The 24,564-nt window shown below is 37.8% G+C and overlaps 1 protein-coding gene across 2 annotated transcripts in view; it reads right to left on the reverse strand.

Annotated features, from left to right (window-relative positions):
- The window catches only part of LOC150081086 (inactive dipeptidyl peptidase 10-like), a 68,821-nt gene that overhangs the window by 23,623 nt on the left and 20,634 nt on the right, over nt 1-24,564 (reverse strand). Inside the window, exons 2-10 of one of the 2 annotated variants that reach the window (XM_090382016.1) lie at nt 14,387-14,501; nt 7,024-7,122; nt 6,210-6,304; nt 5,859-5,933; nt 4,631-4,683; nt 4,455-4,533; nt 3,967-4,093; nt 3,548-3,717; nt 3,070-3,170 (exon numbers count right to left, since the gene is read on the reverse strand). In XM_090382016.1, the coding sequence (XP_090238142.1) occupies nt 3,070-3,170; nt 3,548-3,717; nt 3,967-4,093; nt 4,455-4,533; nt 4,631-4,683; nt 5,859-5,933; nt 6,210-6,304; nt 7,024-7,122; nt 14,387-14,501 (914 nt within the window). The remainder of the gene's footprint in view (nt 1-3,069; nt 3,171-3,547; nt 3,718-3,966; nt 4,094-4,454; nt 4,534-4,630; nt 4,684-5,858; nt 5,934-6,209; nt 6,305-7,023; nt 7,123-14,386; nt 14,502-24,564) is intronic. The other variant, XM_090382017.1, reaches the window with a different exon arrangement.

A 24,564-nucleotide genomic window follows, 5' to 3' on the forward strand; every position in this document is an offset into this window, starting at 1 on the left:
CTTCCTTCTTTAGAATATATTTGTATTTTATTTTCTAAGAAATATATACAAAAGACACACTTCTGAACCTACTTCGATTTCTTGTTGTGCCACTGCGTTCACTTGCAAATTAACTCACTGAACCTTATAAGTTTCAGTGTGAGTTATTTTGCAAATAAACCTCAGAGAAATGAGGATTCTTTCAGTCTTGTCACATCCCAATTGACATTTGCATCTACTTGAAACCATGTGACTTTCATATCAAAAAAAGAACCATGATGAAACTGCCATATTTCCAAAAATTCCTCAATCCTTCACGTAGTTTAAAGCTTCTGCCCTCCATCTCATGGAATATACTGCAAAACTATGGCAAAACTATGGAACTGGCAACCAACTTCATCAGTAGCTGGAATGTGACTATTTCGACATCAAAAACTATCTGCCTCACACCCTGTGTCTACCTCACATCAGGACGGTGTTGCGCAGATGGACATCGGAATTAAACCATATCGAAAATCTGCTCTCAAATTTCTGCCAGATGCTCTGGTCTGCAGCTGATCTCCATACTAAAAATGCAGACTAACATCAACACATGAATTTTGTCCTCGTGGACAAAATTTAGTAGAATCGCCGTCCTCCCCACACGGGGTGGAAAAGACCTGAGTTCGAATCCCGTCGATGACGTGAGGAGCTTTTATGGTACTTTTTCACCACGTGGCTGAGTTAGTCGGTCTCAGGCGATGGTAGCGTGATTTTTTCCAACAAAAATCTACTACAGAACACACAATTTATAGACAGTATACACGGAGCGTTGTTGTTGTACTAAAACCTCTTTTAACAACAACCTAAATTTTATTAAACCATGGTAAAGAAAAAGTGAAAAGTCCGCTGAATTCTACCTACTGAGGTGAGTGTCGCACACACTTAACCGCTCTCCTCCAAACAAGAGAACTGCAGTGGCTACAGAATCAAATTCCTCATGTCTCTGCAGTCCTTAGTTTAAAAAAGCGTCCTATTTTCACGAAAGAAATGCAACCGTTATTCGAGAAGCAAAAATCTGAAATAATTCTTCTAAAGAATCGACCAACCTAAGTGATTGGAATCACCCTCACCAATTGAACATCTTTCAGAGATTTCCACTGACTCATATGCTGTCCATTGTGAAATCGATCGATTGAAGGCTGTTCATATTCATGAGAGCCAAAAAAATAGGGATAGAAAATCCTGCATGGTAATTTTGCCCTGTGAATTACAAGGAACCAACTTCTAGATATAATCTCTCCTTCTCTCTTTTTTCTTGACTGGCTTTTTGGCTATAATGTCGTCATACAAGCATCATACCTTGCAAAGAGCTGTTGCACACCCAAACCAGTACAAAGTTGGTTTGGGTGTGCAACTTTTTCGGTTGAAAAAAGACCCAAAATTTTGGCACTCTAGCATTCAGAAAGTGAGATGGGAAACGGTCGTACGTGCACGGGCAAGAATAGGACATACTCATCTGACCCACCCCATCTACTCACGGGTGATGATCTCCATCAGCGTTCAGCACATCTAACAGTCAAGCATATTCTTATCTATATTCGTATCAGCGATGAGGCAGACATTAATGAAATTTTCTGCTTTCTGAAAAAGAATATATCATCGATTCTGAATAGGTTTCTAAAATGAAACTGAAATGCCTTCAATTCTGAATTATTTCCTAACACATTTCCACGGACAAGCGCTCTGTAGCCAGTGCAGCTTATGCGCCAAGGTGTACATACACTGGCTAAAAACATATGAATCTTTGTATTAAGACAGTCAGAGACGGAATTAAATGCAAAGAAATTTGTGACGCGGATGATGACGTGTTACCACGTTGAGTATAAAGACTCCATAGCTGCTCGACTGTAATAATCTGAAGACAGAATGAGAAAAACGAGTGATCTATTAGACTTTGAAAAAGGCTTATCGGAAGTGCACATTTAGCAGAAACCACAATTCATGAAACGAAAGATATAACAGGTTTGTAAAAAGCATCGATCTCAAAGGTTTTTAATGAGTAGAAAGCAGCGGTTCTTCCACGTTCTCAAAGGCGTGAAAGTGGCAGAAAAATAATACTTCAAGAACTAAGCCGTCATACTCTAAGGAAGACTGTAAGGAAAAATAGGGCATCCAGTGCAGCAAATAACATCATAATTCAACCAAGCCCAGAACCGCCCTATTTCAACCCGTACCATGCGCAAGGAATTGAAAACTTTGGTATTGGTAGTCGCTTGCTGATTAGGAAGCCGCTTGTTTCAGAGAAATACAGAAAAATCCGCTTTTAGTGGTGCCGAGAATGTCGTGATTAGACAGTGGAACAATGAAAGAAAGTAATTTGATCAGACGAAACACTATGCACTTGTTTTGCGCTGATGGTAGGTAGAGAGTGTGGCGAGAACCCCACGAAGCGCTGCACCCTGCTTGCAGTGTTAACACAATCCAAGCTTCTGGAGGTGATATCATAGTAGGGATTATTTTATTGGCAAGGACTTGACTCGTTGATACCACTAGAAAGTCGAATGTTATCCAGGGAATACCTGAATGTTGCCAGATCTACTACACCCTGCAATGTTCCACTTTTATCCCGAAGATGATAGCCACTTTATGGATGAAAATGCAAAAACGATTCTGAAAACAAGACATTGATTACCACCATCTACCCTAGCCGCCACATTCATATGAGCTCAATCCTATTGAGAATGTGTGTGGGAAAGCTGGCAGCTATTGGGCAACGAGGTCCTCTTCCTTTAAATTAGTCGCAGCTGCGAGATATTTTGCTGGAAGAATGGTTACAATTGGACTTAAACCCCCTATAGAATCCATGCCGCGCAACAAACTTGCTGTTATTAAAAACAAAGGCGGCTGGATTCAATGCTGAAAAAAAGGTTCCTATTTTTGGGAAGTGTGTGTGTAACTTCTTAATATAACATAATTTTACTTTTATATACCATCCCCTGTGAACCCCGGCAATTTTGAGAGGAAATTTGTACAGTAAAGATGATAATTATTATTTTTTATCGACAGGAAAGAACGGAACAAATGAATTTTGAACTCTGTTATACTTACAAGTCTTGATAGGTCCTTGGAGGTTGAACAAGCTGTGGAACGGGTATTTTATTTGTAAGGTCCAGAGTCCATAAACTCACTGATGGGTTGGTTGTGCCAGACTTGAAATAAAAATATAATAAACAATGAAATAATATAAAAAAATTAACGCCGTTTGCTATACTATAATTTCTTGAATTAACAACTGCTCAAACTTAATATTATTAAACCTAAACTAATCCTACAATATATTAGTTAAAACTATAACTAATCCTACAAAGTATCAGTTAACTAAAAATTATAACAGTTTAAGTTAATTTAAACTTCCATGTTTCAAAATTTTAATCTAATTCTAAAATAATTGAAGTTTTTCATCACTAGCTAAAGATTTCACCCGAAATTATCAAGACTTAACTTCCTACAAATTGTCTTCAAATATTCTTCATATAACTAATCCTGAAGCGCATTTTACGCCTTATCTTACCCCATTCTATCTTACCTTAGGATATTTCTGTTCTTCTACCAGAGGATACTGATTGCTGATATCTGCTAGCATTCCATAGCGCAGCATGTAAACCGACTCCACTTCCGAATCGTTGAACATCATAAAACATAGTTTAGTTCCGTCTGATGACCACCAGATGGCGTTGTTTTTATCAAGAATCTCTTCTGAAATGTGAAGCGAATTAATTTTGTATTGCATGAGCCATATTTGTGAATTCGCGAATATAAAATTGAATGGCACAAGAGAACTCTGCTTTTAACACTCCTGTCGCAGTCATCAATAAGCGACTTACAAAAGGTCTCGTGCTAGTTGTTTATCTGCGTTTTACATATAAACAAGCAAATTATGTAAAGTAATTAATTGTTTATGTTCGTTTACGTATCCGTTAGAAAGGAAGAAATAGTAGTTTATACCTTCGTAAAGCCAGTCTGGAACTCCATTGAAAACGATGCCTTCAACCCCTGAGGATGTAAGGGGCACAGGATCTGATGTTGCACTAACTTGAGGGATATAATACAGGTTGTTTTTAAAAACATACACCTAAGCAAAGAGAAGATGAGGTTTGGTTAGCGATTCTCCTGAATTAATTGTACTCAGTCTATTACAAAGAGTGCACCACCCTTCTTAAAAATAATTCGAGTTTCTTTTCGAAATATTAAAATTAAACACATAGAAAGTATGCAGTAATTCAAAATTAGTTAAATATTAAAACTATAACTTTTTTCTGTTAAAAACAAAACGCAACGCAAAGCAATTTCATGTTTCCACCATCATGTTTCAGATGTGGAATCTATAAAGGACATTGCAATAATGAAATTCAATATGGCGACTATAATCCAATAGTGAAATAAATTCAATATGGCGTCTATCACTATAATACTGAAAAGAACTCGAAGCTTACCAGCTGAGCACCACTTGGACCCCACATTGCGTACTGTAGTTCATCGAAATGTGAATCCGATAGGAGAGGAAACACATACCTGAATATAAACATATCAGAAAATTACCTTACCATAAAGATATAATTCTTATGATTAAAGACAAAGACATCGAATAAATGATGCACAAAATACTTACTCGTTACTAATGTTAAAAATTCTGTATTTCGCTCGAAAGGAATGTTTCCATAACTGAAAACGAAAATAATATTTAGTTAGTGTTGGATTAGTTTAGGAGTACTTTTAAATTGGGTTAGTTATTGTCCAAATTATTTTATTACTTATAGAAATTTTATTTTAAAATATTAATCTACGTCAAGTGGCAAAAGCCTTATTTCTGTAAGTAACTAGAACAAAGGAAGAGCTTCGAAGATACTTCCATCTGATATTGCGAAGCATGAGATGGATCTCCTTCCTAAGGAGAAGAACGTTTCTCTTTATTTGAAATGCGAGCGTGTTTCAGAGATTCTCGCTGAATTGAAGAGGGGCGCCATTTCTTTAGAAGTTGCGGGGGGGACATTGAGATTTGTATCCAGCATTTCTGTCCTGTAACTAGAGAAGATGAACGACGATCCAGACATGACCGTTTAATCAAGAATGAGAAGGCTCGCTTTCATTTGAATGGTTATATAAGTAAACAGAATTTTAGATGGGCAGCAGAAAATCAAGGTCCAGATCACCTTCGTGAACAGCCACTTCAAAGTCAAATATTTTATGAAAATACTAATGGTTCAGCTGTCATAGCCCATACATATAGAGAAGATCTTCACCAAAATGGAATCAACTTAGGAAATTCTGGTTTCAACAGGACAGTGCTCCGTACATACCGAAAGACCTTTCATGGACACTTTAAAGGACATGTTTCCAGATGACTTTGTCTCATTTTGGTAAAATAAATCGCCTATCACGATTACCAGACTTATGTTTGCGATTTCTTTTTATAGGGTTTCTTAAAACCCAAGTCTATGATAACCATCCACGGATACTTGAGCAACTGACCCAAAACATTCGGGATGAAACTGGAAGAATACCACCAGAAACATTGCACAGAGCAATGGATGGTGTGAGCGTACAAGTAGAGAACTGTGTTGTCAATGATGGTGACCATTTAAGATGCATCATTTTCAAACATGGACGAGGGCAAAAGTCATTTCCTTTTTTTTTTTTTTTAAATGGACAGTTGTTTGTTCCTGAACCTGTATAATGAAAGCTACTTTTGAATGTTTATAAAACCAATTTTAATTCAACGTGTCGCTCATTTAGGGACATTTTATTATAAATAATTAAAATTATTTTAAAAATAGTACAGTGAGTGATCTTAAAATTAAATTAATTTAATTGAATTTAATTAATAACCAAATACTTACTTTTGTGGCATCAGTAGCTATGAGCAGATACCTTCTGTCAGCTGATATGCTGTAATCCTGGACACTGTATTGCCTCTGAGGCACAGGAAATGAAAACAGGTTGTTATAAACTAATAATCAAAATTTCTAATGAATTCTAGATAATATTTGACTACAATTATTTTAATTAAGACTTCATAGGTCTATAAATAAAAAAGGAATATTACTTAATATGTTATCATCCATTGGTTCAATCAAAACAGATTGGATTCGGTGATTATTCCTTTTTAATATAAAGATCTTATTGGTATTGCGAATTTTAATTAAGATATTGCAAAACAAAATAGATATTATATATTGAACATTACTCACGTATGTGATATTAGACATGACGGTTCTCCTGAGATTATTTTCCACGTTGTAAATGATAAGAGCGCCATCCGAATCTTGATAAAGGATTTCATTTTCTGGAATAATAAAAATAAAGAGATAAAAGTAGGTGAATAGTCTCTCGACTACTGAAAGAGCTTTTAATATCTCCACTACATTTTTACCAGCGTAAAATAATTATTATGCCTAATACTCAAAAGATTACTATTTAGTTATATTCGCCAGTAATTCAAGGGATTAGAATCTCAGCACCATTTGTCTTTTTTAGCTCAGAGTTCTGCCCACGCGAGTGCATTTGTTTACACGTGCACAGCCTTGATTGAAAACAGGTGAAATGCCTCGGATATTAGTGCACATGATTCGTGGAATGCTGTTTGCACAAGTTTCTGTTTTTAGACAATGTCGGATTGTGTTCTGAGACACTTTTATCGATCCACGTCTTGCTATGCGTTCTCCCATTTCTGCGCTGTGCTGGTATTCAGCGTAGTTTGCGAAACTGCTCGCCCACTTAGAGTAAATGTCAAAAATGAATCTGCACCCACTTGAGACCGAGTTAATTCCAGCGATTTTACACAAACTAAGAGAGGTAATAAACTCTCAGAACGAAATAACAGAAGCGAATAATTATTCATTTAATAATTTGTATTACAAAATATTCCAGCAGATAATCAAGACAGGAATTCTAAAGGTTCACGTGGAAGAGAAGGGGACACGTTTCTCATTATGTCTAAGCTAAAATGGAACAAGGAAATGTGTTAATTCTAATTCCGAAGAGGATAACGTTTTTTGCACCTACCTGATATCCAGGTACCGTTGAATTTGCGTGGATTAAACATCCCTGAAATGACCTCTTCCGCATTCAGTCTGGGATTTTTTACTCTGGGACCAGATTCAGCTAGAAATGTGATGGGAAAATTTAAATAACAATATTTCAGTTCGGTCAAAGAATAAATATTGAAGATTTATTCACAAATAACGATTGAATTGTTTTTTTATGCCGATAGTATGAGGAGGGAAAGATATCCCTTTGATGGTTTTAAATTGTATTTGTTGTAGCACATTTTATGTAATGCCGATTTTGTTTTGTGTGCTTCAACCTCGTGCATTAAATATAGCTAATAGTTAAAAATTGAATGCACTTAACTAACCTAGTATGCATTTACCAAGAGCTAACTACACCTTCATTTTAACCCAATCCATTCTACGAGAGTCGTTTGAAAATTTCGTGGCCTGAGTGTGAAGGATTTATTTCAGGGCTTTAATAATATGTTACTTTTCAACATAATTTTCCAGCAGATAATCATGGAATCCGTTTGGATTCCATATATTTTGCCACCGATGCTGCAATGCGTTGATTCCAGCTGTGAATAAAGTTTTCTCTCTTAGACCTCCAGGAATGCAGCCACAGTAGCAATGACACCACTGTTGGTGGGAAAATGGATGCTAGCCAGGAATTTTTTTTCAAATTAGGAAATAGATGAAAGTCCGATAGCGCTTAATCTGATGAATATGGGGGATAGGCGAAGATTTTAAAGTCGCACTCATGCAGGTACAGCGCAGCCATTGCAATGACAGACTTATGAGCAGGCGTGTTGTTCTGGAACACGACTACTTTGATAAGCTTTCCACGGCATTTGTCTTTGATGTTTTCGCACAACTGACTCACGAGGTCTATGTAACATGTCCCTATAACTGTCTGGCCTTTCTAAAGTAATCCATTAGCAACTCTATCGGCATCCGAAAAAAAAAAAAAAAAAAAATGCTATCACCTGGCCAACAGTAGGAATCGGCTTGGCTTTCTTTGAAGTAGAAAGGAGCTGTGTTTACACCGTTTGGATTGTTCCTTTGTCTCTCGCTGAAGTTATGGACTTATGTATCATCTATGGTCAGAAAACTTGCAAGGAAATTTGCTGTATCTGCTTTAAAACGATGCAATGTTCACTTGATTGACAACCCTTGTGCGTTTCTGATCTGCTGTCAACAACTTTGGGACCCATCATGGTGACACCTTTTTCATGGCAAGAACCTCTGTTATTATGCAGTACACACGTTAAAATGAGATACTTAAGAGGGAGGCCATGTGCTGAACTGTCACTCTTCGATGACACATCAGATCATGCACACCATCAACTAACTTCTGGGATGAAGGACATTGCACGTCTTCTACAAAGCGGGCAGTATCTTAAATTGTGCTGCACACTTCTTAAACATGGAATAGGACAGGGCTTCCTTCCCCAATGTTGTAACCATATCCTCATTAATTTTCCTTGGCGTTGGTCGCTGGTTTTCCAAATATTGGATGACTGTAAAGTGACTGATTTTGTCCATCTTTCCTCATTCACACAACTGTATTGACTTCAGGAGCTGTAAAGAATGTGGAGAATTGTTCCTACCTCTATACTTATCTTGTTAAATTCGTGCCTTCATTATGGTGTGTTTCCAAAAGTGTGGTAAACAGCTGTTCTTAAAATTCTCCTTAAAAACTCGAAGAAACCGGAAGATGAACCGTCTTCCTATCGACCCATTGCCCTTTTCCCGGTAATGGGTAACGCGATTGAGAAAGTAATAGTCAGTCGTCTTATTACTATTTACCCTGCTAAAGGATTGTCTTCCCAGGATCAATATGGCTTTACCAGAAGAGGATGGATTGAGGATGCCATAGCCCGACTTCTTACTATACAGGTGGAGACCAGCGCCAAATTTTACTTGACCTCTTTGTGGACTTCAAAGGGCATTAACCCTATGGTGGAAAAGGGTTTTGGAGAGGTTCCAGGAGGACCAAGTATCTACACCGATGTATAATATTGTCACTAGTTATTTTTCTGAACGTTCCATCACTGTCAGGTCCAGTACTCAGGAAGTTTCAAGACACGTAACCAGAGGGTGTCTACAGGGGTCAATTCTTGGCCCCTCTTGTTGGAATTTGGTTTTCGATTCTTGGCTGATTAGGAGATTCTATGCCACTGACATGATCATACGCAGACGATTCTATGGAGTCCGTGGAGATTCTAGGAAGAGCTTGGAGGAAGCTGAGGACGTAGCATTACAGGAGCTTTCCAACTAGTCGCGGATCGACAAACTTCAAGTCAACGTGTAAAACGCCGCATATGCTGTTAAAAGGTAAATTGGATGGAGATCGTCCTCCATTAATAAAATACAGAGAACAGTCTATTAAATATACATCTCCGGCCAAATATTTTGGTATTTATCTAGATGACTCTCTTAGCTTCTTGCATCATGTTAGATACATTAAGGGAAAATATAAGACGTTTCTAAGCAAGTTGAGACAGTTTAAGAGGCAAGAATGGGGGATTGAAAGGACATACGTTAATATTGTATTCAACTGCATCTTTTTGCTCATTGTAGTATATGGCGCAGGTGCTTGGGATATAGAGCCAATAAATCGGCTGTGATAAAGCAATTGTTACAGGCACAGAGGGGCTACCCTCCTGATGATGTCCCGGGCTTGTAGGACCACATCTACTTTGACCTTACAGGTTCTGCTCGGGAAACTTCCTATACAATGTGAGATTTAATGTCGATTCTTCAAGGACCATCTAAAGAAGAATATTCCAGTTGCATTGGATGACGTTCGTCTTGATTTAACTGTTCCCGTGGCAGCTGAGAAAAGGAGACTCTTATTTTTTTCGATAAATTTGCAAAGCGACTGGTCGGCTTCAGACCTAGGAAGTGTAATGGGTCATGGGAGCATCAATAGTAAGCTTTTCAAATTGGACCTTGATCCAACTACGCTACGCTTTGTGGTTGTGACGAAACTGTTGATCACATACTTTTTGATTGTTATTTTTATCATGACTATAGACTAGAACTACAACGCACTACAGATGTTTTAGCATGGGATAACAAATCAGATTTCGTTCAGTCTCAACCGGTTTTTAATGCATTAAATATATTTGCGACCCGTGCATTCAAGAGAAGAAAAGAATTTAGGTCTTTGATCTCTGGCTAAACCATGAAGTTTTTTTTTTTTTTGAGATTTTCTATTGTGAGATATTTCTTTTGTGACTGGACTATTTCTATTGTGCCAAGACACTTAAATTTTGGATAAGTTTTGCTTTACTGGACTTTCACCTGAATGGGACTTGACTGACTTCAGAACTTCTATTTCGACAGTACGGTTAGAACGGCTTGGGTGGCAGGATATACAAATTACTGGACATATTTTTCTGATGGGACTCTCAGTTGAATTCGATTTTACTGACTTTGGTTTGTTACTCTGATACAATTCATAGTGATAGAAGAATACTTACTGTATATCCATTGTGATAGGATTTATATGACATGTTTTGCTTGATTGTATTGACTGGACAGTGTTTATTTTTGTTTCTTGGACTGAACTGAGAGTGTCCAAGACTATACTGCCTGTATATGGTGTATACTGCTGTAAGTAACTTTAATGCCCTATGAATTGGAAGTATCCATGGGGCATGATTTTCTCTATAAGTTTTGGATTTTTCTTCTTGACAGAGATGATTAAATTATTGCTGTTGATCCTAAAGAAATAGAATGGGATTCCCATAGGAATTATCCTATGAATGGAGAAGCAAGTTCCACTTCTTCTTCTTTTTTCTTTACTCTTGCTTTGACGTCTTTTAACTTATAAGGCGGATCCCTCTGCCTGATCTCCCTCTTTGCTATCCTTTCTTCCCATAATCACAAACTTCTCCTTCTGTAACCCGCTCCTTCCTATTGTTTCTATTGGGGCTCTCTTGGGACAAAGTCCCAGGTTTTCCTAGCAAGTGATAGCAGATCCTGGCACGCCTCCACGTGGCAGTGATGAGATGGGACTTGGTGACTAGGTGTTGCCGCTTCCCAACTGCTAAGATGCCAGGCGCCGGTCATACAACACTACAACAGAACACTACACAAAACGTACACACAATACACTACATACACATGACCGGATATGGCGAAAGCCTCTTCGCAAGATGTACAAAAGCGGCTAATTGGGGGAACCTTGGGGTCAGCAACAACAACACTTGAATCCCCCTTGAATCCCCTTTAGGACCTGGAATTGAAAAAAGGACGTTATTGAAACTTGGTGAGCTTGAAGTTTTATACATTAAATACAAAAATTTATTTTCATCACTCTACCACTATGCTTTCATACTCAAGCCACGAAGTTTTCAAACGCCCCTCATAGATATGATAGACTATTGTAAATTTTATATATCAGTGAAAATCAGTGAGAATGCTGACAATTTGCGGCAATTTTATAATCCCAGTTAGGGCAGAAGAAACGCATGGAAATCATCAAAACCTAATTATGGAATTCAGGTTTTTACTGCAGATGAAAGATATTATCCTGTTATTTCCTCTCCCCACAAAAATTGATTTTTATAGTTGTAGATATATGTGGTTTATCGAAAACGTTACATACGCAATTATAAAGTCTTGTGAGTAAATCTCTAACTAGTCCACCTAGACCAGGCAGAAAATATTAGTGATGAGCGCATGAATCCGTGAAAGGCTATGTAACAGTAATATCATTAAGGACATCTCGAATTGTTTCATCCAGGAAACAAGAAATATGTATACATGCACGTAAGTTCAATGGAGATTTTAGCTAAACTTCTCTGTTAAAGAAGAAGGATTAATCAGATCAGATTTTAAGAGAACGGTGACAAAACGCTTCCTTGCAAATGTAGAGGTTCAGGTAGTGGAAAGCGGACATCTCTTTCCTCTCCCCTGACGTCTGCATTTCATTAATAATGGAAACGCTGCAATTACTATTCATGTCTTTTTCGCCCAAGTATGCCGAGTACGGAATTGGTGATGCGGCGAAAGCTCATTTCGTAGACACTAATTATGAACCTGCGACTTTATTTCACTGCATGAACCTTTAATGAGGTAGCATGCCACCCTCCTTGTTGTGTTGCTATCTTGTCCATCGAATAAAATAACTGGAATAACCGTAGACAAGGAAATGGGATAAATCGGGGACAAGTAATATTTATTCACGGAGTAAATTACCCCCCTTCTTGGACCGAGAGAGATCGGCTGTGCCATCGACGCCAGTAACTTCTAATTGCATCCAGTGACAATGACTGCCATCATCGAAGTAAATCTCAAGAAGATAGATTCCTTTAATTCCTCATTCTCATTTGCTGGAAATACTCTCCAAATAACCGTGATTCGTAAGGAAGAATCTGAATCGAGTGTGCTCGAACGATGATTAGTTTAATAATTAGATTCTATTTGAGCTGTAAAGGAGATCACTCTTCTGAGCAGAATTAAACAGAGGCTGGAACGTGACTTCTGAGAAAAATCCGGAATCTTATCTTTACAAGAAGGATAAACCAAATCGGCTTTTAATTAATTACTAATATAACATTAGTGAACGTAGTTTTTTAAAAGTGATAATCCTAAAATTTATTCTTCTAAATTGTCCCTTTCTTGTACCAAACCCGTTCATTGTATCACTTTAGCGCATATTTATGTCGAAATAAATGCATATTTGCCACACTTTTTACAGTTACCTGCTGAATTTGAACAATTTACCAGATAAAAACTATTTACTACAACCGAGTACTCTTACTTAAAAAAGTACTAACAAATGTAAGATATTATTTTGTTTCTTTCTCCTAAGTTTTTGAGATTAGAAGAAGGTTACTTTTTGGTTCAGAGCATTGGACTGGAAGAATTCCTCTTGAAGTGATCTTTAACAAATACAATTATACAAGATAATTGAAATGCACCGTACCCTTTCTACATTCTCAAATCTTTTATTTCTAAAAGCAGTATACAAATTGAATGATTAAAACTAACATTAATTTCGCTATAGTTATTGATTTCAAATATTTATAATCAGAGTAGAAGTGGAGCCATCCATGTCATTAATAATTCGAGAAGGGATTAGTGATGAAAATTAACGAATGAAAGTAAATTACTGGATCAGAATAATTCACTGAGAGCTTAACTGATATCATTATTGCTGAGTTGGATATTTTTAATGATGGGATCGAAGCCTTTCTAAGGTTACTGGTGTATTTTACCGACCTCTAGTTTAGAGGCATTTCTACAAGATAAAAGAATTCTTTTTTTTTTTTTCTTCGCTGCCCATCAAACCTTAATTGGTGAGACGTTTTTCATTTAAAGTGTTAAACTTGATCTTATTCCATCTAGAGTTAGCTGATCTTTTGATAAAACTTTACACCGAGATAATCAACGATATTAAATTACTCCGTGGGATATTCTTACCCTGTGATTTACTGTCTCTCTCTGAGGATTTATTCTCGAGGAATCATGGTTTCTTGTGGGAGGCATTATAACAGGATTCTAGAATACCAGCCACTGCTAATTAACTTATTTCACCGGTTTATAAGAGAGCGCTGCTTAGCAATCTGGATTTCTTTCTTTTCATTTTAAGGTTTTATTTCTCTAGCTGCGACAATGCTGGATGACAAAAATCGATCATTGCTGTTCACATGGCTAAGCACAAAACCTAAGTATGAAATAATGGAGGAAGAATTCGCGTATTAATTAACTCCACACTTTTTTGCTTGTCAGAAACAGTTGTCCGATCTCGTTTTACTTAAAACTTTTAATTGAGATTAAATTTCGATTTTATATTTGGGTAAAAACTGAAAACTAAACGTAATTTAAATGTCTAAAACTTTAAGTGTTGTTTTTAGGAACTATTTAACACCAATACAAAGTGAGATTAATTGAACCACGTGAACTGTTATAGACAAATTTTTGTTAAAACTACCATAGGATATACGTACAAAACAGCTGGCGAAGTTTCTGTATTTCGTACTGAATTCTGTCATCATACTATATATATATATATATATATATATATATATATATATATATATAAAGAATATTTTTTTTATTTTAATTTATAACTGCAGATCTCAAATTTGAATTGTTAATATATTTTATAAAGATCTCGGGATTCTCAGAATTAAATTGCAGTTATTTGCCTTAATTCTGTAAATACTTAAATTAACTTCGAAATTAATATAAGTTTTTATTAGTTTATTTACTGAGATATGCTTTACCACTTGGCATCGTAGCTCTGCAAGGAAACAACTTTTACAGGGGAAACATTACAGTTGCCTGAAAATATTCCTCTGAAAAGTTGCATGTGAAAACTATTAGCACAATCGATCGTTTTATTATACGCTACTTACCAGGAGTCAAAAGAACTACTGCAGCTACTATCAGCGAACAAACAGCGGCAATTACCAGAAGAGCAATTCCGATGCCTCTCCAGTTTTGTTCATCACCACCAGAACCAACGAAGTCCTGAAATTATTAGAAAACAGAACAAATTGAAACGTCAGAGCACGTGCAAACATTGATATTCGTAGTTTAGTGAATATTAAAGATTCGTGTATGAAATTTAAAAATTTCGGGGGAGGGGGAGATGTGTCCTCTAAATAACAGAAATTTTCTCTCCTGAAGTGTGATCGGCTAATCAGCATCAGTTATAAACTACTTCCGATGATCTGTGATCTTCACAAGACTCATTTAACTATTCCTCTGAATTATTAACTAAATACACATTGCCTACACCCAGATTATCTAAGGGCAGCATCGATTATTGCACCGTACGATTCTTTATATTAAATTATGCATTATTTTCCTTTATGTGAATTGTGATATCTTTAAGTGTTCTGCTTTTCCGAAAAAGCTGGTTCCTGAAAACCCCCTCCCACCCTCTGCAGGTAGCTGAAGTTGCTCTGGCAACAGTACCTTAACACTACTGTCGGTACACGCAGTAATTCCCAGAGGCGCTCTTTTTTACACGCGATAACGTTGGACTTCATTTTTCCTCTTCTCGCGTGCTGTAAGTTCGGGACACGCATTCACAGTTGTTCAATGGGTCTGTCATTTTCCCATCGCCAAAAATTGTTAATTTGTTTTAATGATTTTGAAAAGTCTTAATATCCCCGTCAAAGATTCTGTTGTAGCCTCATTCCATCTCATATCTGTAATTCTTTAGAGAGAAAAAACTGTATTGGGTCTGTTATCCAATTAACGAGAAACCACCTTGAAGTTCATACATCATCTCTGATATTATCATGAGCTGCAGAAAGTACATTCGAACTCATAATAATATTACATCGGACGTCGTCCATTATCTAATGAGATATATATTAAATAAAATTGCACCATATCTTCAGACATAGAAGTGAATCTGGCCCCGGGTGCCAAGCGATTGTGACTGAGCGATTTCTCTGTGCTATTACTTCGATTTCTCAAAAGTGATTTATAGTTATTTTGAGTTCTTCACGTTAATAAATCTATTCATTTAAAAACAGCTCTTGTTACAAAAACACTTGTACAGAGCAAGAAAGGAAAGGCACCTTTCGTTATTTCTTCTAGTTTACTACTAACCACTTACTACTTTTCGCTTGGTCACACCAGGCACTGCTCCTGCCTCCCCGTGGCGGGGCCGGTAACCTTGGCAGAAAAGTTCATCTGCCAGGGGCTAAGAGGAGCCAACATGGAACAAAGTATGTTTCCAACTCTAGAGCCGTCGAGCTGTCGGCCAAACACAGAAAATGACCATGATTCGTCGCAAGCAAAGAAGTTGAAAACCAATCCCTCGGCGACAGACTTACCTGCATTCTTAATCATGCACTCGCTATCTGACCAGCCTCTCAGTAAGCTATCCCCTTTTTTAATCCAAAAACACCTGGAAAGTATTGCAGGGTCTCCCAAGACGGTTAAGAGACTGCAATCAGGGGACTTACTTATTGAAACTATAAATGGCAAACACTCTGAAAAATTACTTAAAAAGATAACTTTCGCTGGTATTCCAGTGAAAGTAACTCCACATGCAACCCTAAATACATCAAAGGGTGTAATATCCAGTTGGGACCTGATGAATGTGACGGAGGAAGAAATTAAAGAAGAGCTTCAGGAACAAAATGTAATAGCTGTAAAAAGAATTATGATAAAAAAAGACAATATTCTCACACCTACCAGAAATATCATTCTTACATTCAACAGTCCAAGCCTACCCACATCAATAAAAGCTGGATATCTACTTTGCCGCACTCGTCCTTTCATACCCAATCCGTTGAGATGTTATAAATGCCAGAAGTATGGCCACTCTCAAACAACGTGCAGAAGCAACCCAGTTTGTCCCAACTGTGGATCCTCCGATCACATTCAAAGTGATTGTTCGGTGAAAGAAATGATCTGTCCCAACTGCAAAGGCAACCATCCGGCCTACTCTAAGACATGTGAGAGGTGGAAAACAGAGAAAAAAATTGTGAAATATAAAGTTGAAAACAGAGTTAGTTATCAGGAGGCTAGAAAATTAATTGCACCGAGTATACCTAACCGTACCTATGCCAATATTACAAAAAAATATCAAACCATTGCCACACAAACCGATGTTACCGTACCTTCAAACACTTCCATCTCTGACTGGGCTCGGGCTGTTCTCTCTCAGCAACAGTCCAGTGCCGTTAAGCACTCAGACCAAGCAAATAATACGCCTCTCACAATACCAGCAAAATCTCAATCTCCGCCAGTGAATGCCACTACAAATAGTAATAGTTCGTCTTCGAAAAAGAGTATCCAAGACAAATCGATGGAGGCAGAGTATCCATCCAAACAGGAAGATCCAATCCTGGAAATATTTGCTGAAGAAGAGATGGACACTGGTCGCCCTTCCTTTCCGAAAAGAGAAAAACCAAAGCCAGAACGCCATAAGACAGCCACGTCAGGTACAGCTTCTTCCTCTAAATTCAAATAATGTCTAATATCTTGCAATGGAATTGCAGAGGCTTTCGTGGAAACATTGATGACATCCGTTATTTAATTAATCGCTACTCTCCAGTTGGTTTCTGCCTGCAAGAAACCTATTTAACTCCTCAAATTTCCATTTCCATCAAAAACTACTCGATCTATAGACGCGATCGAAATACATCCAATTCTGCTAGAGGTGGTGTAGCAATTTTAATTAGTACAAGGATTCCAGCTAAACAAATTACTCTCCAAACCCAAATCGAAGCTGTCGCTGTGCGTCTGATTACTCAAACTGCATTAACTCTAGTCTCACTTTATCTCCCACCAAACCATGCTTACACTTATAATGATCTTAAAGAACTTTTACTGCAGCTACCCTCCCCTATCTGCCTGCTAGGGGACTTCAACGGCCACCACCCTTTATGGGGTTCATCTAAATTAGACAGACGCGGCCGACTGATTGAAACTTTACTGGAAAAAGAAAACCTCACTCTTCTTAACAGTGGCTCGCACACCCATATACAGTTACCCAATGGACAGACTTCTGCCATTGACCTATCGATTTGCTCCCCAATACTGTTTTCAGCTATGCAATGGTCCACCCTGGATGATCCCATGGGTAGTGATCACTTTCCAATTGTTTGTAATCTGTTGACTACCCAACCACAATTACAACATCCCTGCAGGAAATGGAAATTCTCTAAAGCCAATTGGGCGAAATTTCAATCAGCAATCACTCTTGACAAAAAAACTATTCAACTACAGCCCATTGATGAAGTTACTGATTATATTACATCCCGCCTTTTAGTTGCAACTAAGTACTCAACTCCGTTATCAAATCCCCCATCCCGACGGCATTTCAACTACTGGTGGAACGAAGAGTGCACAAAAGCAAAGAAGGAAAAAAATAAAGCATTTAATTTATTCCGTCGATCTCCAACCACAGCTAATCTAATTAGCTACAAGAAACTAAGGGCAAAAGCGCGTTACATTCAAAAGCAGGCCAAGAAAGATTCTTGGACTAGGTTCGCATCAACTATCAATAGGAACACTGACTCCAGACTAATATGGAAAAAAATTAGGCAGCTTTCTGGGAAGTTTCCAACTGTTCCTTCCCCAATTCTCTCCTGCAATGGGCAAGAACTCTCTGCTCCTATAGATATAGCCAATGCCTTGGGCAAAACTTTTGCTGAAATATCGGCTGCATCAAACTACACTCCAAAATTCCAGAAAATTAAGACTGCCAAAGAACAGAGACCTATCAACTTTCGAACCTCACTGTCACTTCCATATAATCAGCCTCTGCAATATTGTGAACTTTTACAGGCCATCAGAACAACGCGAAACAGTGCCTCTGGGCCAGATGGCATATATTATGTCATGCTGCAGCATCTCGATGAGAAAAGCTTACAAATGATTCTAATCTTTTTTAACCGGATCTTCCTGGAAAATATTTATCCAACCTCTTGGCACCACGCTACAGTTTTGGCGTTTTTGAAACCTGGAAAAGATCCCTCCAGTTCTAATAGTTACAGACCAATATCTCTGTCAAGTTGCCTTGGTAAAATTCTTGAAAAAATGATCCATAGTCGACTCACTTGGATCATTGAAACTCAACATCTACTGAGTAATTGTCAACATGGCTTTCGTAAAAACAGGTCATCCCTAGATCTGATGATCAAGGCGGAATCTGAAATTCGCAATGCCTTTGTGAAAAACGAACACCTTGTCATGGCCTCCATTGATATAGAGAAGGCATTTGATACTACCTGGCGGTATGGCATTCTCAGTGACCTATAGGATCTTGGTCTACGAGGCAACCTACCCATATTTATTAGGAACTTCCTCAAGAGCCGATCTTTCCAGGTGAGATATAAAAATTCCCTTTCTGCTACATTCTCGCAGGAAGAAGGAGTACCACAAGGATCAGTTTTGAGTGCAACCTTGTTTGCCCTTAAAATTGATTCCATTACAAAAGTACTTCCAAATACTGCAGAGGCTTACCTTTACGCTGACGATCTCGCTATTTCTTGCCATTCTCAGAACATGAGATCTGTCGAAAGGCAATTGCAGATGTCCCTCAATAAAGTTCAAAAGTGGGCTGAGCTCAATGGATATCGTCTTTCCCCAGAGAAAACAGTTGCGATCCACTTTTGCTGTCAACGCAAATTGCATGCAGATCCTGAACTTCGGATTTCAAATTCCACCATTCCGATTGCCAGCAATATGAAATTCTTGGGACTAATCCTGGACAGTAAGCTCAACTTCTTAGATCATGTTAAATTAATACGTACTGCCTGTCTCAAAAAGATCAACATGCTAAGAGCTTTATCTGCCCTCTCTTGGGGAGCAGATCGTACAACTTTGCTGCTCTTATATAGAGCACTGATTAGATCCCGTTTAGACTATGGTTCTCAAGTTTATGATTCTACCCGAAGGAGTGTGCTACGCTGGCTGGATCCTATTCAACATAATGCATTGCGGATTGCAATTGGTGCATACAGGACATCTCCAACTCAGAGTCTATACATTGAAGCTAATGAGCCCCCTTTGCATCTTCGTAGAAAAATGTTACTACTTAAATATGCAGCCAAAATACAGACTTGCCCTTTGCATCCTATTCAGCCATACCTTTTTAATCAACCACTAGTTAATCTCTATAGAAATAAACCAAGTAAAATCCAACCGGCTGGCCTACGGCTCCTTGAAATATCGCAGAACTGGAATGTTCCTCTCTACAATATGCAACAGATAAAGAATTACTCTCATCCACCATGGACCACCTTTCCTCAACTGACCTCTGATACCTATTTTCTTCAATGGGGAAAGAATTGCCTGCCGGCAGTGACTGTGCAACAACTCCATGCTAGCCATATTCAAACTTATGCCGACTTCTTACCGATATATACGGATGGTTCCAAATCTCTGTCAACTGTTGGAGCAGCAGCAGTGTTTCCCTCTGCTATCATATCAGCTTCTCTTCCACCTGAGTATAGCAACTTTTCAGCAGAACTGTATGCAATACAGTTAGCTCTAGAAAATTTGAATTTACATCCATCTGCAAAATATATAGTTTATACTGACTCTCTCAGCTCAATCAAAGCAATGCAGAATACATCTCAAAAGAATCACCATATTGTAATGAAAATCAGGAGTTTGCTATTGCAGATTTATGATCGTCAACAACTAGTGAAGTTTTGCTGGATTCCAGCACATTCAGGCATAAAAGGGAATGAAGTGGCTGATACATCTGCCAAAAGTCCAAGTTCAGACCTAACTTCTGTCCCTATTCCAGCGCCCGATTATAATATCTTAATTCAAGCAGCATGCCATGCACAGTGGACAGAATTATGGCATAACCAAACGAATAACAAACTTTTCCAGCTGAAACAAAACCCAAAGTTCTGGCATTCCAGCAATCAGACAGTGCGGCGGGAAGAAGTGGTACTCACACGAATGAGAATAGGACACACCCATCTGACTCACCTCCATCTACTAATGGGCGATGATCCTCCTCAGTGTCCATACTGCTTAGAACATCTAACAGTCAAACACATTCTGATTGACTGTCCGCAGTATCAACAACATCGAGCTGCAATACTTCAAAATCTGGCTAATCGTTCAGAAACATTGACATTACATCATATCATTGGAGAGGACGCAAATGTTAACAAACTTTTCTGCTTTTTAAAACAAATCGGAGTGTATCATCTTTTATAAATAGGCTACAGAACTGAAACTAATTTAAACTGGATTATTTTTTAATATTCCTACGAATAGGCGCACTATAGCCATAGCAGCTAATGCGCCAATAAACACCCATACCACACACACAGAAGTGAATCTTTATCTTGGTAAATCTGTCTAAAATCTTCACTTAAACTAACACTTAAACTACTTTGAGAAAAATTACTTGTTTTGTGTTATCAATAATTTTCTTTCAGCTGTTTATGTATTATTTAAGCTAGTTCTCTCTAGCTTCTTCTCCTGAGATGCAATGAAATCTCTGTTGATTACGGAATGCGTTGATTTGCCCAATAATAGTTGATCTAATTGTACTTCCATAGTTGACGGTTGTAGGATTTTAGGCGCATCAGCCACATAGACCATACTGCGTCGTATATACACTCAGTGATCACTGAATTATGATCAAAGTGATAAAGTAGCTGTTATGGGACGTAGTAAAGATATCACGGAGTTCCAAATGGGTACGATTATAGAAGCTCGTGCGTCGGATGCTTCCATATCGGAAACATCTTGTCGGTCGCTCATGGCCCACTGTGGTTAAGGTGTACAAAGAATGGTGCCGAACGGCCAAAACCACCTCCCGCTGACAGAACTGTAAAAGATTACGTAGGATGCGAAAAAGACCCATAAAAATTCCTTATCTCATGGACGGGACCAATTTTTATGGAACTCAGTCTTTATCAGCTCTAAATATGTAACTGGATTCGTCTTGATTTAAAGTATCACTTCAGATCTTTCTTCTTTGCCTGTTAATTTTTTTATCCGAAATATATTCCATTTATTTTCTGTTTTTTACCTGTTTCCCCACCTTCTGTTTTAAATAACTTCTAGAAGTCGATTTTAGGTAGAATGTTTTTCCATAAAAACAACATCTAGAAATACCTTGTTATTTCGTACCAGAGCAGTGGCTGAAGGATTTTTTATTCTGAAAATAACCAAAAAGAACTCCGTAGCTTCTTAAAACAATTACAAATCGTTGCCCGGTGGTCAAAAAGAAAAACAGTGGGAGTAATTAAAGACCAGAAAGCTCATTTTGTCTCTGCCAGCACGTTCCCAGGTGTATAGCTGTACGTTTCCTCTCCTGCGCAGTGTCCTTGGAGCTTTTCGTGGCCATCGCATACCGAGAGATAAAATCTAATAGTTGTTTGTTATCTCGGAGTGTCATTGAGCAGGGTCGTATCACCGTACAGTATTATTAACGATCTCCTCTAGCTTCCATCTCTTCTATCCTAAATATTAGCAAGTTCAGATACGAAACATTCTTTCTGTGTCTTTGTTATCGAATATCATGGACTGGTACACGCGTGTCCAGGATCAGAGTTAACCTGAAACAAAAACATACTTCCTTTTTTTTAAACGTTCAAATATCAGCCAGTATGCAAATACACCTATAAACTAGCCAATACGCATGCGTAAAGACCTCCAGAATTAACATATAAATTATAAACGTTAAGCTCTATAAATATTAAGATGGCTCTTAGCAGTTAGAAGCACTCTACGCTCAGGAACCTAATTGATATTCATAAGAAAATCCGTGCTTAGCATAAGGAATGAGTGAGGTCTTAAAATTTGCGTTGAAAACGCGAGAATGGAAATAATAAAAACAGAATTCTTTAGGCAGTTTCAAGATGGTGCGGAATTTTCTGAATTTAAAAATATTAAATGCAAGGATCTGCGGTTTTAGAACACTGACATTATTCTTGCAATCTCTGCTAAATATTCTACATTTAGCATAAGCCTTAGAAATTTAGAATTTTCATAGTTTTCAGAGGCACAAATGAAAACTTATTCTTTTCTAAACTGCCTTGGATTACTAATCTGTAACGGATTTAAAATCTTTAATTCCATGATTTACTGTTAAGACGAGCAACCAGCTTACAAAAATCCGCAGTTCAAACTTAAAGCGTTAATACTGTGGCCAAGAACTCTTCATTATAATAAAACTTCCCCGGTTTTTCTTAATCAGTGTAGAATCTTCTGGTCCATTCATCTTTGAATTCCTTATTTTAATTTAGCTCTCCATTTGGAGATATTTTAAATAGCCCCACAGCTAGTTATAATTTTAGATTAATTTTCTCCTCCACTTTGTCTGAGATTCGTGGTATTCCAAAGTGTTCATGTCTCGCCTTTGGCAATTTCGCTATTTGGAACTTAAAAGGGCTTTGTTCATTGTCTGTGATGGAATGCGCCTTCTATAATTCATAATCTGTACCGGGAATTGCAGTCACGATAAAGTTCATTGTTATTCAAGTGGCGCGCGCAGAAGTCAAGTCGAAATTATTGGCACTATAAAAGGGATTTCGGAACTCAGATTGTAAGGCGCGTGCAATATATTTGGTTATCTTTGAGATGATAAAGCTTATTGTGGAATGAATTCATTACCCAGCATGACGATGTTGAATGAGCTGGTTAAGTAGTTCCGAAAACAATTATCGAGCAGCAAAATTATTTTCCTTTTTGTAGCAACCATTTATGGCAGTTAAAAAAGAGATGTTGGCTATTGTCCAAACCTCCAAGAGAAGACGATGGTATAATGCTGGATGTGGGAAATTAAGAAAAGTGAAATGTGAAAAGGTTGTGTATTAGATAAGATTTTTCTGGGTATTTATGAACATTAAATCTTTTCTTGCTTTTAAAAGAAGAGATTGAAATGTTTGATGATGCTTTTGAGAGTTCACTGATCAACAAGGGCCATACTTTTCATTGCGGCCCCATTTTCTAATGCTACAATGAATATTTTAATGATAGGTTGATGGTTGTAACAGTGAAGGAAGAACCACACGGAATGACATTAGTACAGGTGTGTATGCCAACAGGAAAAAAACATGTGGAAACAGGTAGTTTAACTGGACAATATATTGGTCCGGATCAGATATAAAAACAATATAATGAACTCTTATGCGTACTCACTCCGAGATATATATTCTGATCATGATATTGTTATAATGAATGTGGTATTAAAGTTCAAAAGGCTAAGAGGAGCTAAAAAAATAGATGATGGAACATGAAGAGGATAATATGGAGAAGTTAAAGGAAAGGAGATGTTATGGGAAAGGGATGATCAGATGGATAAACAAAGTGTAAACGAACAAATTTGAAGGGAGGAGGGGTTATGCTGTTAGTTAAGAAACACATAAAATCTAAGGAAGTGCATCCAGCTGACAAGGGTGGACAGTGTAATTATGGGTCAGTTTGGTGTGACATAAGAAATGGGAAAGCAAAAATGAGTAGGAGTGTGTTATAGGCCTAATAATTGTGATGAGTATAATAACAACTGTACAAAGATAGAGAGTGGGCCAGTAAATCGGAATGTCTTATAATGGGGGATTTTAACTTCCGAGATATTGAGTGAAACTTGTGGATTGGTCACTCGCGCACTAACAAGGCTTTTGCGGATGGATTTATTGGATGATTGTTTTCTACATCAGCATGTTCGGGAGGCAACCAGAGGAAGTAATACTCTTTGATCTGATTATCAGCAGTGATTATTCATGATTTAAGAATCTGCAGATAAAGAAACTACTAGGTGGCAGTGATCACAGTGTGCTGAAGTGGGGTTTACTCAAAGAGGTAACTACCATCAGAGGTAAAAGGAAGGGTTTTTGCTTTCGTAAAGACGACTACGGAGGTCTGAGACAGATTTTAATTCTATACAGTGGGACCAACTGATGATGTTACCAACGGCAAATTCTAAATTGGGAAGCATTCAAGGAAGTAATCTTGGAAGCTACTAGGCTTTTCATATCAACTAAGCAATACTGTTCAAGGTTTCGGCATAAATGGATGGCAGATGAACTAATGAGGCTTGTGGCAGAGAAGAAAAATGCATGGGATGCATATAAGTTATCAGGTGAGA

Source organism: Mastigoproctus giganteus, chromosome 9 (genome assembly GCF_048544385.1).
Source record: "Mastigoproctus giganteus isolate SK-2022 chromosome 9, ASM4854438v1, whole genome shotgun sequence".
Taxonomy (NCBI): domain Eukaryota; kingdom Metazoa; phylum Arthropoda; class Arachnida; order Uropygi; family Thelyphonidae; genus Mastigoproctus; species Mastigoproctus giganteus.